Raw genomic sequence first — 17,988 nt, forward strand, 5'->3', positions numbered from 1 at the left:
CCCCCCCCACATGCTAATTTAGAAAACTACTAATTTATCATGGCTCTTTGGAGAGGAGGAATGCCCCCCTTTTACCGGACAGAGGGAATGCTGAGCACCAGGCATGCCAGACATTCCACTGCTACAAAAATGGGGGTGGTATTCTAGGCTTAGCATTACTGGGTCACGAACGCACGACTCCTGAGATATAAAGCTCATGTCACCAAACAGTTTCCAAGTTCTCTTCTAGGTTTTCCTAGGAGGATTCCACTCTTTTCCATTCTGGGGAGAAGAAGTTAAAATTAGGGCCAGCCCTGCTGTACTGGTGTGCCAGATGCGGGGAAGCTGTCCCCAGAAATAAGCTGGTTCCCACCGCGGATGGGCGGGGCGGGGCGCCTCCAGTCCCGGCCCATCGGAGGGGCTGCTCGAAGGCCTGCCCCCTCCAAGTGTCTGCAAGGGGTCTGGTCCCAAGCTTTAAAATCCTGAGCCGAGGCGCTGCATCCCCACCTCTCCTCTCTCGGCCAGTCCTAGCTGGTTTTTCAAAAGTGTGCAATTGTCTCCTTCCCGCCCAGCCCCAATCCTCGCCCGGGACCAGCTGTGCGCCAGGCCGGCTTCACTCGGGACGCGATCTGACCCGCGGCTGACCGAGCAGCGTGCACCAGTCAAGCACCCTCAAGTTTCCGCTCGGCTTCCCGAGCCGCTCCGCAAAGTTGGGCAGCTCCAAGCGCACGCTGAGCCTCTCGACTTCTCCCTCCCCGGGCCCCCGGCGCCCCCGCGCGGGTTCACCGGAGCAGCGGGTCCCAGCGGGCTGGCGGCTTGCACCCCTTTCCGGTCGTCCTTCCTCCCCGAAGCGCGACCATGCTGCTAAGGGGCGTCTTCCTGGCAATGCAAGGTAAGTGCAAAGACCCAGGGGGACCCTCGGGGGGCGCCCTCGTGACCCATTCCCGCAGCCCCGGTGGCCGGGCTCGCTGTCCTGGACCGGGCCATCCGAGGGCGCCTCCGGATCCTTTTCGACAGCCATACCCCCCGTCCCGAGCCTGGGGTGGCGATGGGGGGCGGGGTGGACGAAGGGCTGTGCCTTGGAAGCGCCGGGGGCGGGGGAGGGGATAGTAGTGCACCCCTCTTCCGCCCCTCCCGCGTGCATGCCCCTCACTTTCACCTGGTCCCCCCGGGGCGCCCCGAGTTGGTGCAGACGCTCCCAGCCCTAGTCCGAGCTGAAATTCGTTTTGTGCTCACAGCCCTGCAGCTTGCGGGCGCCCTGGACCTGCCCGCCGGGTCCTGCGCCTTTGAGGAAAACACCTGTGGCTTTGACTCGGTGTTCGCGTTCCTGCCCTGGATTTTAAACGAGGAAGGTAAGGGGGCTCCAGAGCACAGGCCCCGAGGTGAACTTTCCTCCTTGCTGGTTGGCCTTTTCTCAAGGGCAATGTTATCTTGGAGTTAAATCCCCTCGGGAGGAAAAGTGTGAGTCACGGATCCTCCTTCCAACCCTCGGCTGTGCTGCACGCAGGGCCCAGGAAGACGTGGGGGCGGGGGTGTCCTTTGTTTACCTGGCCTGCTGGGGGGGGCGGGGAGCGAAGCTCTGAGATTTTCTGCCTCTGCCCCAGCACATCCTAACGGCAGGGAGAAAGGGGGCGCCGCTAATGATGGTCACCCCGCAGCTGCGTGCCCTCTGCGCGTCCTCAGCCCCTCTGGTCCTCCGTAGACACCTTTAGGAGCCGGGAAGGTCGCAGTGGAGCTCGTTCTCTCCCCGCACTGCAGAAAAGGTTCCCTCATTCCGCCAAGAGACCTGAGTGCTAAGCGCTCATGTTTATGTTGTGCCTCAGTGTGTCGTTGTGTGACTTCATCCTCATACTGCGATTCCGTCTGTCAGCCAGCACTTGGCAAAAAGGAGACCAAGTCCATGACTGTGCCTGAGGTTGCTGGGCGGGCGGGCGTTGGTCACTGTCTCACCACTACATACTGTTGGGGCTCTGGTGACAGTTTAAATGTGGGTCTTCAGATGTTTCTTCTTACCCTTCATTATATGTTAAAAAAAAAAAAAACAAGCAGTTCTCAGTGCCCAATTGCAGGCCCCAGGGGGCCCCTTCTCCTTTCCTTTCTTCCACTCTGTGTTTTTAGAAGCTTGGCGCCCCAGGCCATTTGGGCTGGGGAATAGCCTCCTTTTAAAAATGCTGTAGTATCAGGGAGCTCGGCTAACCTCCTTCCCCTCCGAGCTGTCCTCAGTCCCCAAGGCATCCCAGCTGGCTCCCTGGAAGAGGGTGGAGCCCAGAACCCCGGCTCTATTGGGCTGCATATGCATTAGCTTCTCTGCCCCTCACACGCCCCTCACACGTGGGTTATGTTAGCCCCATTTGCAAAGGAGGGCATCGAAGTCTCAGAATGTTCAAATGGCTGGCCCCTGACACAGTCGCACTCAGCAGCTGGCTCTGAGCTGCCTGGCTAAGGGGAAGCCACGGTCAGGGATGAGCTCAGTAGCAATCTTTATTTATTGCCAACAGTTGCCAGGTCTTGACTACTACAGTTTACTTGGGGATAGCTGGGGGAAAAGCAGTTCCTGATTTATAATCTGAGGGATCCCTACCCTGCTGATGGCCTTAGCAAGTTGCCTGTCATCTCGCCAGCCCACCCTTTCCCTGCTCCCGCTGTGGGTGAAGCATTTTGAGAGACCACCTGCCACGGACCACGGGACTCAAGCCGCTTGGGAGTTACCTGGTGTGCGCGTTAAAGACATAGATTGCTGGGCCCCACAGCCTGAGTTTCACATTCAGTGGGTCTGGGATGAGGCCTGAGAATGTGCATTTCAAACCAGTTCCCAGGTGTTGCTGCTGGTCTGGGGACCATGCTTTGAGAACCACTGACCACAGTGCATAGTCACACACACACACACATGCATGCACACACTCACACACACATCCCCCAGTGCTAGGGCCCCTGAGCAGGGCTGGGACTGGGAAGAAAGAGCCACTTGCATGACCCTGAGAGTGAAAACCTCCTTAAATCTTGTTCCCTAAACAGCTCTCCTGCCTCACCCTGGTCCTGGCCCCAAGGAAAGGAAATCAACATCACCCCTTAATCCAGAAGCCTCAGTCTCTGAGCCCCCACCGCCAGCATGGTGGCCGCTCTCAGCCTGCTCTGGGGTCAGGGGACATGCCACAGCCTGCTGAGCTCCACCTTCCAGAGCCACAGGAAGTGCTGGGCTGCCCTCTGCCCCAGAGTGGCAGTTAACAAGTGCCCCTTCTGGGAAAACAGGAAGATGATTATAGGAAAAGGTGATTATGGCTTAATATTATAATGGGAGCACTGTTGCTTTCCTTTTTGCTTGCTTTCTAACTTCTAACGGCCACTGCTTTCTGGCTTGGGATCAGGACTACTGGCTTGGCTGGGCAAAGTTAATTCATTCTCCTCTGAGCACTCCCAGCAGAAAAGGCAGTGTAGGTCTCCGTCCCTCCAGTACAGTGTTTTTCAAAGGCCAGAACTTGGACATAACCAAGTGCACTCCAGAGGGGCAGTGAGGTGTGTTCCAGTTGCTATGGTTGCGTGCTGAGAGGCCAACACAAAGAATTTCCGTTATAAACCCATTTCTAGGTTGCTAAATTAAAAGATGATAAAATCGTCACAGGCGGCAGGCAGTTTGGCCAGTTGTTCCCAAGCCTCTCTACAAATTTCCTTCATCTTGCTGCAGAAACCTTCTGAAACTGGTTCCATCCACCTCTGTGTGTCTAATCCACCATAGAAAGTTGTAGGTTTCAGAGCCTTTTGCCCACAAGTATTTGGAATACAAATGGCACTTTCTATATGTCCTTGGTTATTAGGTTAACACGCCGTGGAGAGAACAATGCTATAGTAGTGCGGGGACTTAAGTAGGGAGACAAATCTGCAAGTTAGAATTGCATCACAGGAGGGCACCTGGGTGGCTCAGTTGGTTAAGCGACTGCCTTCGGTTCAGGTCATGATCCTGGAGTCCCGGGATCGAGTCCCACATCGGGCTCCCTGCTCCGCGGGTGGTCTGCTTCTCCCTCTGACCCGCTTCCCTCTCGTGCTCTCTGTCTCTCATTCTCTCTCTCAAATAAATAAATAAAATCTTTAAAAAAAAAAAAAAAGAATTGCATCACAGGAAAAATCAAATCTGGGGGTAGTTACATAAGTACCCTTCTTGAAATGTCTCCTCAGATGCCCCAAATTGTATTTGAGGCCCACTTCCTTGGTTTATTTAGAGTATTAGGTCTCTAAGAATCTCCGATTGCAATTCCGGTGTCTCTAGTTCATAGCCATCTTGAAATACGCTTGACCTCTGCTGGCCACAGGTGGCTGAGTTTCACTGGTGGTGTTTGGTTGTGTACCACAATGGAGGGTACCCCCAAAAACAGGGCCACCTGTGCAGATGACTGGGTGCAGCAACCCAGCATCTTCTGCTTCCTAGATTTGCTAACAGTGGACGGACTGCATATTTTTATCTCCTCTACTTTGTCAGGGGAAGTGAGATTATGTTAGACTCAAATTTGAATTCGCTTCTAAATTTTAGGTTTGAATTAAATCCAGGAAACAAGAGATCCATTGAATCCTATAAAAATCTTCTTTATTCCTTCATTCATCCTCAAAAAAAAAAAAAAAACCTTGTTTATTCCTTCACAGTTCAGAGGCTATGGGAAGCTCTTTGGACAGTGGTCCTCAGGTGAAATCGTGACTGTTGGTTCCATTTTCCCCAATGCCAGATGTGGGGGCAGAAGCCCTTGGGCTGAGGATTCTTGGAGCCCATTAAGTTGGCCTTACATTGGAAGAGTCATAATCAGACGAGTCATCGGGTGAATTTTGGCTGTACTCTAAGTTTTGGACACCTTGACTTAGCACCTTTAACCTGACTCTATAAGGAAGCCGGAGGAACTGAGGAAGGGAGAGGTAAAAACTCAGTGTAGGTACTGCTCCTTGATTGGAAGCTTGGCACACTAAAGCCCCCTGGAAGAGGAAGGTAAATACAGAAATGTGTCCAGTGGTTGGGAATGAAACAAGGAAATTCACAGCACTTGTTGTAGGGAATGCGGTTTTTGTACAACGGTGGGGGCTGGGGTTTGAGAAATTGCCTAATACGAAGAGTCCGGATGGTATTTGTACCTCGGAGGGAGTGATGCTATCTGAGGCAGGAAGGCTGGCTATGAGGTTTGGCACAACGAGGGGGTGAAGTGGGGGATGCAGTGGAGTGTGCTGAAATCACATGCCTATGTCTTTCTGACACCCCCTTTTTTAATCCAAACCCGTTCCTTCTATCTTAAAGACACTTTCGGTTACTTGGCCACACCTGAGTTTTGGTTCTGTGCTCTGTCATTAAACTGGTATTTCAGCTAGAGCCAAAAGTCTGGCTGGGATCCCAAGTGGCCTTCCTGGAAGAGGGGAAACAGTCTTCCCTTCTTGTGAGTTATAGCTCCTTTTCGGACTCTGGGGGATCACCTCAGCATCCCACCCTGACATCACAAGTTCATCAGATGGTTCCCACCCCCATGGGCCTCTGCAGGTTGGTCTCCCAGGGCTCTCTAAGGAGAAACACACCCCCGTGTTGTGTAGAGACTGGAGAGCAGCGTGAGTCTGGGGTGTTCCTTGGATGTCTCCTGGAGAGACACTCAACCCCAGCAAATGGCTCAAGATACTCCTGCAGTATCTCACACCACTCCCGGGGGCCTGAGCCCAGTTTGGTACTGCCCTGGCCCTGCCTGGGATCCTAGGTCCTAGAACTGGGCTTTGGAAGTCGTCCAGGGCAACCTCAGGTCCTGAAGCTTTGGTGTATTAATCATAAGATGTTGGAAAGTCTTCATCAGAGAATTAATTATATTTCATACATACGGAAGAACATGAGTTCCAAAGGTATAGTGCTTTGGGCCTACCAAACCCACAGACTGCTACATTTTATGCCATACTGCGTATTGATTCACTCTTTCAGATGTGTAGATATCCTACCTGCCTGTAATCTTCAGCATATAGAAAAGGGCCTGGCACATAGTAGATGCTCAGTAAATCTTTGTTGAATGGATGAGTTTGCTGTATGAATAAATCTAGTATTGGATGATTCAAAAGTCCTTATGCATTTTCATGTGTGCTCCTGGTTCATTCTGCCCCTTCAAAGGTAATTATCTGTCAGACTGATGGCATAAAGTCTTTAGGAGACCCCTAGCCAAGTGGATCTCTCATCCCCTAAGCTCTTGGGCAGGGCCCTACCCCTTGGCCTCACTGTCAATCAGCTTGGGTTCTTGGGTTCTCTTACCTGGCCCCTCCATTTGGGGTTTAACCTCCATGGACTGGTTATATCTGCCTGCTTTTCCCTCCCTTGACTGACTTCCTTGGACATAGGCTCTGTCTAGCCAACCCCCTTCCTATCAAGGCCAATACCCCATCTGGGTTTTTCCTTACTCAAAGTAGGGTCACCCAATGGGAAGTGGCTACCCAGCTCCTGCCCTCATCCTTCACAAGGCAACTAAGGATTTTTAGGATGCTTCCCTTCTCATAATTGTACAAGTCAGCTGTGGTCACCATATGCTGGAAGAAAAAAATAATTCCTTGTTATAGGACTTTCTGCTTTCATTGCCACCTTCAAATCCCCTGGCATACGGTTAGCATGTTTTGTGACTTGCATCTTGTGATATAGTATTTATAAAAAATTCTGGTTCCTAAAATAGCAGAACCTCCTTGCTAGGTCACCCCAGCAGTAGACCTACTTCTACCTCTTATTAAATAATATTTGAGTTTTAAGGATTTAAGTGAAACCCCATTATGTCAATATAAATGATACATGTCTTGGCATCTTGGTTGGTCAACCCTAATTTTCACATCTGCTGATTTTATATATATATGTATACATATATATAAAATTTTATATCATATCTGTATGTATCAAATATATATCTCTATATATATCTGTATATATCATATATATCTTTTTTCATGTAGATCTGTATATCATATCACATATATGAACATATCCATAATTACCAATGATATATATATGTATATGAAATATCTACAGGAAGAAGGTGGTGCTTAACGCAGATGAACATCTGGCTAGTGATAAATGAGGAAGTTATTTAAAAGCAAGGAACTTGCACAATATATCAGAAATTTCTGTTGTATCCGTTAGGCCATACCTAGTTAAACCTAATATCTTACTTATGTCAGCAAAGCATTCCCAACAAAAACCAAGAATTTATAGAGAAATTCTTCTACCTATGTATTAGGCTAGTGGTTCTCAACCTTGACTGGATGTTCAAATCACCTGAAAATTTCTTTAAAAATTGTCTGATTTCTTTGGCCAGAAATAGGGCCAGAGTTGGCACTGTGAATAAGTAAATGAACACTAACAAATGAGCAAACTCCTGAGGTGAGTCTCATGTGTGGTCAGGGTTGAGGACAGTGCATTGGGATGACTGCCAACTGCCCACCCCCTCCAGATGTGAGAAAGAAGGGCCCTCTTGTTAAGAATCCTGTGATAATGAGTTGCCCACGAGAAAGTACAGACTGCTTGGTGTGGCACTCAAGACCTCTCATGATTTGCCCCAAATTATAAATCTGCTCTTCCCTCCCACGAATCCCCAATGTGCTGTTCATCATCACGCCCTTTACTTTCTTGCCTTTTGCTGTATTTACACTGTTCTCTACGTCTGTATTCTGCTTTTTATTCCCCTGCTCCATCCTGGCCTATTGAAATCCTACCCCTACCCATGCCTTAAGGCCCAGCTCTTTCTTGAAGCATTCCCTGAGTTTCTCCAGTAGATGAACACCTCTCTTCACCTGGCCCTCTTCACTCCCACCATGTGTCTCCTGGTTAGCACCTCCTTGTCCCCACCCCTTCACTTGGCCAGAGTGTTACATCTTTGAGAACAGGGATCACATCCTCCCCCACAAAACCCGACAAACAGCATGTGGTATCAGCAAAGACTTGGAATTTAATCAATCTGGAAAGCCCTTGTTGAGATTGAAAGGGAAAAAAGAGAGAGAGGGAGAGAACCCTTGATATTTTCCCCTGTAGTAAAAGAGGTTGTGTTAAATAATCCTTCCTGCTGTAGGACTTCAAGGACTTTTGGAAGCTAATGTTGTCATTTCCCAGTATAACAGGGAAGCAGTGTCTCATCTTGCCTGACCCACAGGTGGTCTGTTCCATCTCGGACTTACCAAGGAACAAATAGCTCTTGGGTTATTGGCTCATCAGGGCTACCTAAGTCTCTTGATCCTCTGCCATCACAAACAATCACAATGCAACCTTGAGAGTGACGCTGCTTGGTCTGCAAAGTATTTTTAGCAAAAGATTATCAGACTTTGAGCTAGCTTTTGGGAGCTGTTTTTTTCCAAGTAACTCAAGTGTAAGACACCAACAGTAGCCATCCTGATGGATAAAAGCAGGTAGACAGAGACTGCCTTCAGCTCAGGTCATGATCCTGGAGTCCAGGGATCGAGTCCCGCATTGGGCTCCCTGCTCGGCGGGGAGTCTGCTTCTCCCTCTGACCCTCCCCCCTCTCATGTGCGCTCTCTCTCTCTCTCTCTCTCAAATAAATAAATTTAAAAATCTTAAAAAAAAAAAAAGCAGGTAGAGATATTTGTCTGCTCTTAGAAGAGGCCCTTGCTTATGGATGTGGTTAATGAGAAAACCAAAGGATTGGGCTTGTGATTGATTCAGTGAGATCTGTCAGAATACTCGCCTTCTCTACTTTGCGAGAAAGTTATTTGTGTTTTGGGGGATTCTGAGGCTAAGAATAAGATAATAAAACAAAATGTACTATAACTTCATAGTATCACAAATGAATCATATGTTTTACAGAAAAAGCATCTAAGAATATTCATTCTACCAAAGCGCATTTGAATACCTACTATCCATCAGGCATTATATTATTAGTTGGAGTACATAGAGGACTGGGAATACACACATGGTCATGGTCACTGCCCTTGGCAGCCATAGACTGATAGGAGGAGACACAAATCTATAATTATGGTAGAGAGCAAACAGAATTGTACACTCATCAAGGATCTTCACTGTAAACAGCATAGGTTGGCTATTTAAGCAGAAAAGGAGTTTATTGGAAAGGTATTGGCTTTCCAAATCAATAGGAAGTCTAGAGAGCTATGTTCAGGCAAGAATAAAGAGATACAAAGTGTAGGCAAGACCCTTCTGGAGGAACCATTTGTGTGACTTTGTTACTGGTCTGCTGGACCTGCCTGTTGATTTTCCTGTAGACTGAGAGTACTGATGTGGCCTGCTATCCAGTCTAGTAGCTGCGAGGAGGGTCGATTTGAGGGGGATAAGACTGGCAATGGGGAGGCCAGTTAGGGGACAGTCCAGCGGTCCGTCTGAGAGATAATGAGGGCTTGAAGTGGGACAGGGGTAGTAGGAGTGAAAGGGAGTAAATAAAACACCAAAAAGGAGACTCAGTTGGCAGGACCTGATGATTGATGGAGTGGGAATGATGAGTCAGAGGGAGAGTGACTCTCTGGTTTTGAGTTGGGCAGGTGTTTGGCGGTGCCTACAGTTGAGGGATTTCAAGAGCAGCATCATGGTAGGTTAGAAGATGTGTTCCATTCTGAGTTGTGTGGGAAACATCCAGGTGAAGGTCGTTGATGCCAGAATTGGAAGGGAGATGACAGTGGTTGAAATCTTGAACAGGGATAAGATCACCCAAGAAGAAAGTACAAAGTGGTTAACAGCAGGAGGCTGTGGCTGCTCACTGTGAGGATTAGGCATCCAAAGGGTGTGGGGTGGGGGTGGGGGTGGTGGAATAAGAGGCACAGGAGGAACCAAGCGCATATGAAGAGAATTAGGGAAGTACAGGTCACAGAGGCCAAAGCAGTTTGGAGTTTCAGAAGGAGCATGTGACCAACAGGGCCCAGGGCAGCACCGAGGTGTGTGCAGCAGACTTGTCTGTTGAAATCGACAATTTGTGCAGTTTCCATGGAACGAGGGGGACAGAACCAGAATACCCTGGTGGAAGTGTGAAGGGGAAATGCAAAGAGCAGAGAAATCTCAGCAAAGAAATTTGGATGTTCTCCCTTTCTTAGAGGGAAGTTCAACCAGACCTACCAAGAAATGCAAGATGAAAGTTTTTCGTTTTTATTTTGGTTTGCTTTGTTTTTTAAGAAGAGGAGACTTGAGTTTGTTTATGGAACGAGGGGAAAGGACAAGTAAGAAAGAAATTTCTGGAGAGAGGGGGAGGTATCCTTACTAGCCCTATGTTAGGCCCAATTCCAACTTTGACAATTCAGAAATGTCAAGAATGTATAAATCTCACAGACCCATGCGACCCAAGAGCCCTCCACCCAATGGCTCAAGAACACTTGAGTGTCAACTTCAAAATGTGTGAAATTTTATTTCTACTGTAAATGCAGAGGATGTAGGAGCTTGGGCTGAATCTGTGGGACTTATGATGCATCCTGGAACCTACTTATTAAAACACAAAAGCAAACCTTTTATAAGCGATAGGGGAATCTTTGGGTATAAGGGAATTTTAACGGCATCATGTATTCTATTTGTGTTATAAGAGTGGTTCCTGGTGAGCAGCGTGGAGTGAAACCTAATGGAATATTTACATGGTAGCTCCCTACATAGCCCAGCTCTGTCATCTGCAGGTAACATTTCATGGTGCCTGCCAAGTACATTTGTTGGCCTTATCTCTAACCTTCACAACAATCCTGGGGGTGCTTATTATCTGTTATTACTGCATTTTGCAGATGAGAAAGAGTGAGGTACAGAGAAATTAAGGTCACAGGCCCAGGGCAGCCCAGTTGGAGAGTCAGAATATGGACCCCAGCCCACCTGGCTCCAAAGACTTGAGCATCACTTGGCCCTAGGCTCCCTTCTATCAGAGATGATGCCTTTGTACTTGCAGAGGTCAATGCCAAGGAGGACAGACTTGCAAGATGTGTGCTTTTCTAGAGCTAGTAGAAAACCTCTGCAAAATAGTGGCGATGTCCCAATATTCCAGCTCCAGGGATCCAGGCCCCAATTACCTCTCGTGTACCTGCCATGTGGTGGTGAGCCTTTGGAATCAAGCAGGCATCAAGCAGAGATAGGGAGATGCTATTTTACTTCTTTTTTCCGTAACAGATGAACGTTTACTTTTGGAACCATTTTAAGGATTCTCTTCTCAGTCCTCAACATAATCTTGGCAGAGAACATCAGGAAAAATTTATAACTTGACCTAAAATACTTTGGCCATCTTAAGGAGTACTCCTAAACTTCAGATTCATCCATTCCTACAGGGAAAGAATCAAAAGAGTATGCAGATAAATGTGTTTTTGTAAGCCAGTTGCCCTGCTAGACAAGCAGGTTGCTACGTACTCATTCAATTTCTCTTCACAGAATGGCAGTGTTTCTATATAGCAGTGTGATAGAGGACTTAGCTCTGTGCTTAGAAAAATTTCCATTCCTTATTTGCAAAACTTTTGCTTCACTGCCAAGGAGAACCAAAGTGTTATTTGGGGCCAAGCTTATAATGAAGATGACTTTAATATGCTTTAACTTCGAGACACTACCTTCTTTGCTTACTAATATTTTATGGCTAAGACCATCTTGTCTGAAACTATAACTTAAGAAGATTCCTTCTTTTAAGCTTCTACAGGTTTCTTCTATATTTGTGACTTTATTAAAAATGGATAATAGACTAGAGAATTTTCCCTTAAAGTGCGTTAAGATGGTGCGTGAGTCCATTTTAAAATATAAGCTTTACAGAAACCCTTTGGTTTTCCATTACAAATCTTGAATCTGAAATCACACTGTTGTCCCAGAAGACTGTTTCTCTTTCCCACAAATTCTGATGAGGACAAATGTGAGTCAAACATTAGTATCTTTTTTTTTTTTTTAAGAATCAACACTGAAGAGCAGACCCTTTTGAACTCACATTTGATACTTAGGAATAACTGGGGGAAAAAAAACCCAAATATATCCTAGGTTATATATTAGCTCTGCAAATTTTCATCTTTGTTGTCAACATAAAAATTCAACTAACTACGTACACACAGTTCTCTACTAAATGTTGTATAATAAAAGAGAAATGATGTTGGAGATAATCTATCTAAAGATGCATAGTATTGGCATGAAGTGTGATTCATTTTTAATTTTGGGCTTGTGGACTAAGACTTCTTTGCCATATATATATATGTGTGTATATATATATATATATATATATATATATATATATATATATATGCTTTAAAGGGTGCTGAATTTAAAGGGAAGCTCTGACAGTTGTAGAGCATAAACCCCAGGCTTTTAGAGTACCCCCCCCATTTAAAGAGCATATCAATAACTACCAACAATGTCATGTTCAAGTTTGAGCCAGGTGACCCTCTTGTCTGTCAAGTATACTATTAAGCATCTTTTGAGACAGGATGAAGGTGACCTATTTGTGTAACAGCTGAAAGTGGACAGCTTAGTTGCTAAGAAGGTTTCTCTGTCCCTCCGAATATCCGTCAAGCCTCTCCCTCTCCACAAACTCAGCTGCTCATGCTAAAAATTGCTGGAAGATGGAACAGGGTGTAAATGGTTTATATTTTTAATTGACTCCATTCATTTGTCATTTTGGTTATCAGGAAGTCATTCATAATTTTGTGACTATGTCCCTGTCATAAAATAAGTTTGGACACATTTATGAGGGATCTCTTGCTGAGCATAATATTAGCCTAGGAGTCTAAGAATTCTTAGAAAATTAATAGGTCTTGGAAAAATAGACAGTATTCACTGTCATTCTGTTCAAATGTGCAGTGAATCACCGTCATGCACAAAAGATGTTGCATTTGAGCCTCAAATGATTTAAGAACTTTTCCTTGGAGACATTTGACAAAGGAAAAGGACTGAAGAGTGAACTGCAAGGATTCAGAGTTCCAATCTCCTTTGAGTCTCTCCATCACCACCCCCTGGGTGCATTCCAGAACAACTTGCCATCAATGTACTATCCTCAGCCGGGAGCTGAGGATGGTATCTGCCACATTTTATTTAAATATTTTGAGAATGGACACATCAATGATCATATTTTATGGTTATCCTTAGATCTCATTTCAGAGTTGTTAAAAAAAAAAAAATACAAAAACAAAAACCTCAAAGACCAAAGTGGTATTTGCAAGTATTTACTGAGCACTGGGTGATTATGTTGGCCAAAAAATCTAGTAGAAAAATGAATAATAAGAATTATTTTATATAACATTTATTGAACAATTATTACATGCCAAGCACTGTGCTGAATGCCTTGCATGTGTAATCTCATTGAATTTTTACAATGACCCAATGAAGAAAGTGGGGTTTGTAGATTTTTTTTTTACATTCCCAAAGTCATGGAGCAAGTAATTGATGGAGTCAGGATGTTAACCTCCATTTGTCTCCAAAGACTAAGAAAATAACCAGTCTGCTATTTTACTTTTCTTTTCCCACTCTCTCTTGGCATGATGTCTTAAAGGATCTTTGAGAGAGAAATGATAATAGTAGTTATAATAATAGCTAACTCTTATGGAGTAATTTCTCTCGTTTATTTACTGCTCCATAAGTTTTTTTTAAGATTTTATCTGTTTCTTTGACAGAGGGAGAGAGCGCACACGTGAGTGAGAGCGAGCACAAGCAGGGGGAGCGGCAGAGGGAGAGGGAGAAGCAGGCACCCTGCTGAGCAGGGGGCCGGACACGGGGCTTGATACCAGGACCCTGGGACCATGACCTGAGTGGAAGGCAGAGACGCTTAACCCATTGAGCCACCCAGCCACCCCATACTGTTCTATAAGTCTGATGATATTCACTGATTTAATTCTCTCAACACCTCAGTGAGTTGAGCCTTATCTTCACCCTCATTTTAGGGTCAAGGAAAGCGAGGCATACAGAAGTAATGGAACTTGCAGGTCACATAGTTCCTGGGTGGCAGGGCTATTTTTTGTAACAGATTTTCTGGTTCCCATCTATGTTCTGTGAAGGAGATAGCAGTTATATATTCATTTGTTTTCACTACACTGTGAGGCGAGAAACTTTTCTACTTGAGTTCTGATATGAATGACTAAGAGAACCAAATAAGGACATTATTTCTTCTAGATTCTTTTTTTTTTAAAAGATTTTTTTATTTAATTGAGAGAGAGAATGAGATAGAGAGAGCATGAGAGGCGGAGGGCCCGAGGGAGAAGCAGACTCCCTGCTGAGCAGGGAGCCCATTGTGGGACTTAATCCCAGGACTCCAGGATCATGACCTGAGCCAAAGGCAGTCGCTTAACCAACTAAGCCACCCAGGTGCCCTATTTCTTCTAGATTCTTCCATACACAAGGGCCCTACCACCAAATACATTCTAATTTGAGGAAATACAAAATTAATCTTTTCCTTTAGAAATGGCACAGGGCCCTCATACAACAGAATTCCTGTCTGGTTCCAAGTTCTAAATGAGATTACTTTGAGAACTCCTCTGAGAGTCTCCCATTTACAGCATCCCCATGGCTGCCCTGCATTCTCTGGGCAAATTCCAACAGAACTTGTGTTTCTTTATAGTCTTATTGGTCTTATTTTGAAAATGAGTCAAGTATCTCATGCAAAAAAAAAAAAAAAAGAGGGAGAAGAAAAGAAAAATATAATATTTGCCTGCTTGGGGTATGCAAAAAAACCTTAGGGACTCATATTGGTAGAGATGTAAGCAGGAGACACCATACAAGCTAAAGGACAATGAAACCCTTGGGATAAAGGCAGATGGTGAGCTCATCTCTCTCTCTGTCTTTTTGTTCTATAAAGGGTGATGTCTGTTGACCCAAGGGATAGGAACATGCATCTCTCATTTAATTCTAACAACGACCCAGTGACAAAGCGACTCTTAACAGGCAAAGACACTGTGGGTCAGAGAGTTTGTTTTAACTTTTCCAAAGTCTATTCTGTGGGATGTGAACATGTATTTTAATACACCACAGGATAATGAGAGTCTGTGGCCTGTTATTCAGAGGGAGTCCGTTAGCTTAATTTTATTCATTTGCCATTTGCCTACCTGTGCTAGGCAAGGACTAAGAAAGGTGCCTGCCCTCCTGATACTTGCCGATCTACTAGAAGAAATAAGATATATGAACAATAACTATCTCATATGTCACTGAGACTAGGGCCTGGCCAGGAAAATGTAAATGACCCCAGGAATTCAGAGGTTAATAAGAGCTGGTGAGGACAGCGCGTCGTAGGTAAGAGGAGGTGACAAATGGTTTCCCGTAGGCTGAGCAGAGCAGTGCTCAGTCCCCTTCACTGCTCTCTGGACTCTGCAGCCTGGCACTTTGGGCAATAGCTGAACCCTTGATAAAACTTTCTAGCTTAGCTAAATAAAGGCATGCTTTCTGGTCTTGAGTTTTGACTAAATAAAAAGAGGATCATGAGTAGCCAGCGGTCAAAGCACAGCCCTAGACCTGTGATGCTGTATCTGTCTAGTAAAATGCAAGGGCCTGGGGCACCTGGGTGGCTCAGTTGGTTAAGCGTCTGCCTTTGGCTCAGGTGATGATCCCAAGGTCCTGGGATCGAGTCCCGCATCAGGCTCCCTAGTGGGGAGTCTGCTTCTCCCTCTCCCACTCCCCCTGCTTGTGTTCCCTCTCTCGCTATCTCTGTCAAATAAGTAAATAAAATCTTTAAAAAAAAAATAAATAAATAAAATAAATAAAATGCAAGGGCCTGACAGACACCACCCTGAGAGGGTCAGTATTCAACTCTGAAATGATCAGTCACTTACTTCTGCAGAGCCGTAATAATATAGTATGGAAAATTACTTATCCATCAGAACCTCGGCCAGGGTATGGGAATAATGACCACTGCTTACTATGTTGCAGACACCACACCCATATTATCTGTAAACCTCGTTCTAACTTTGCATGATTTCTGAGGCTAACCCCATAGGAAAGATGCAGCCCTCAGTTTGTTTTTCAGAGGATGGGTTAGCCTGGTGATGGGTATTAAAGAGGGCACGTTCTGCATGGAGCACTAGGTGTTATACGCAAACAATGAATCATGGAACACTACATCAAAAACTAATGATGTAATGTATGGTGATTAACATAACATAATAATTTAAAAATAAATAAATAAATAAAGATGCAGCCCTTGATAAGCGGCGAGGTTATTCAGCCTGCCCCAGGTCACGCAGCCAGAGCGAGGATCGGTTGGATCCAGGTCTGTGTGCTCCCAAGCCAGTGCCTCCCTGTTCCGCTGGGTGCCCTCTAGGAGTGAATAGAATTCCAAACTCTCCTATGTGGATGATTTTGACCAACTTTTTTCCCAAACCAGCCTCTTCACCTCTTTGTCTTTGCCGCATGCTGCTCACCTGCTCACCTTTGCCGTCATCCACGTGAACCATTTCTCCCAAACTCCCTTGAGACTGGGGATTGCTTTGTGTCCCCAGTACCTAGCCTCAGCATGAGAGGCATTTAGTAAAGGCCTATTGAACTCTACTCCCCTCATCTTCTCTGTCTTCCTGTTCAGCTCATCTGGCATGATGCTCTCCCCTCTTTCCTTCTCATGCTGGCTCTCAGGCTTCCATGACTCTCTCCTCCAAGCCTAAGACTAGCCCATTCCTCATTCATTCAGGGGACCGAGTGCCATTATCACAACATTGATGCCGTGTCCCACTTCCTAAGCCAGCTTCCATAAAGTAGAAATGAAGAGAAAGCTTCCACCACTATATTTAGTTCTCCCGGTCCTCAAAACTTGAAGGGTAGAGTTCGGCACCCTTTTTCCAGGAACCGTGCGAGGGCTCATAGCTTGTTAGCTGGAAGAGATGCTAATGAGGCTAAGATCAAGGCCATGTCCCTGTGAAGCCCATAATGCCCTACCCGGTACCCAACTCTCAAGCTCCATTTACAGCTCAGTACATGCTTGATTCATTGGTAAATGAAGTAGGTGAGGATGTGTGGTACCCTCTTCCCTAGACCTTCACCTAGCTGTCTCTTTCTCGTCATCCCAGCCTCAGCTGAAATGTTGCCTCCTTCCTTGAGCAACCAGTCTCAAGTTTGACCCGTCATGGTCACTACCATGTTGCCGATTTTAATAAGCATTAGAGCACATTAGCTCTCTGATATTTTTCTTGTTTATTTCATTGTGTATATATTATCTGTCAACTCTGTTAACCTGCCAACTTTGCGGAGAACAAGGAGGCTGTCCTGCATGTGTCCCTTTGGATTCTCCTGTGTTCAGAAGTGTCTTCCACCTGAAAGACACTCAATAAATATTTGATGGATGGATGAACAAATCTTAGTCAGTGTGAAGATGCTGCCTTAGAAATGTATGAAGGACTGTTAAGTGAAAAGAAATACCAGATGAGACCAAGCATCACAGAGACGTCCCCCAGAAGTGATGTCTTTTCCTCAAGGATGTGTTTAGGCACATGCATCAGACAGAAAAGGTGAATTTTTCAGTTATGCTTTGGTACGCTGTGATGGTGCCGCAGCCGCTCTCTCTTTGCTGCTTTGAGTGAGTGTCTACTGGGGGATCGGAGATACATTAGCAGACACGGGATAGTATTTTCTTCTTTTGACAAATGTAGAAAGCAATTCCTGCAACAAAGAAAAGATAGAGAACATTTAGAAACCAAATTCTAAGACACTGCCCAAACATGAATAAGATGGTGTGAGTATGTGCGTGTGAAGTGTAAATCCTTCGCTAGTCCGTGATCTGTGAGTGGTTTTTCAGAAAATTGGCTAGTTCCTCCTGCTACTGGTTGTGTGTGTGGATTATTCAAAGGCTTGTCTCAATCTTCTTCTCTTCCCCTAAAATAAGCCAAGCTGATCCCTGAAATCCATCATGGTGATCAAACTCCAGATCTCATGGAAAACATCCTCCCTTATCACAGATTTTTCTTTTATGATGCGAGTGACGCAGAACCCAGTGTGGAGCTCTTGAAGCAGTTTGAAAAGAAACTGCCAAATCAACTACTGGGTATTTACCCCAAAGATACAAAAGTAGGGATCCGAAGGGGTACGTGCACCCCGATGTTTATAGCAGCAATGTCCACAATAGCCAAACTGTGGAAAGAGCCAAGATGTCCATCGACAGATGAATGGATAAA

General features: G+C 45.6%; 1 protein-coding gene across 2 annotated transcripts in view; it reads left to right on the forward strand.

The window, feature by feature from the left end:
- The first annotated feature begins 394 nt into the window (after positions 1-394).
- MAMDC2 (MAM domain containing 2) overlaps positions 395-17,988 on the forward strand; it is a 142,433-nt gene continuing 124,839 nt past the window's right edge. The window contains exons 1-2 of one of the 2 annotated variants that reach the window (XM_081802830.1): positions 395-871; positions 1,218-1,331. In XM_081802830.1, the coding sequence (XP_081658956.1) occupies positions 838-871; positions 1,218-1,331 (148 nt within the window). In that variant the 5' untranslated portion in view covers positions 395-837. The remainder of the gene's footprint in view (positions 872-1,217; positions 1,332-17,988) is intronic. The other variant, XM_081802829.1, reaches the window with a different exon arrangement.

This window comes from Leptonychotes weddellii, chromosome 14 (assembly GCF_054177405.1).
Source record: "Leptonychotes weddellii isolate Sample4059 chromosome 14, ASM5417740v2, whole genome shotgun sequence".
Classification (NCBI taxonomy): domain Eukaryota; kingdom Metazoa; phylum Chordata; class Mammalia; order Carnivora; family Phocidae; genus Leptonychotes; species Leptonychotes weddellii.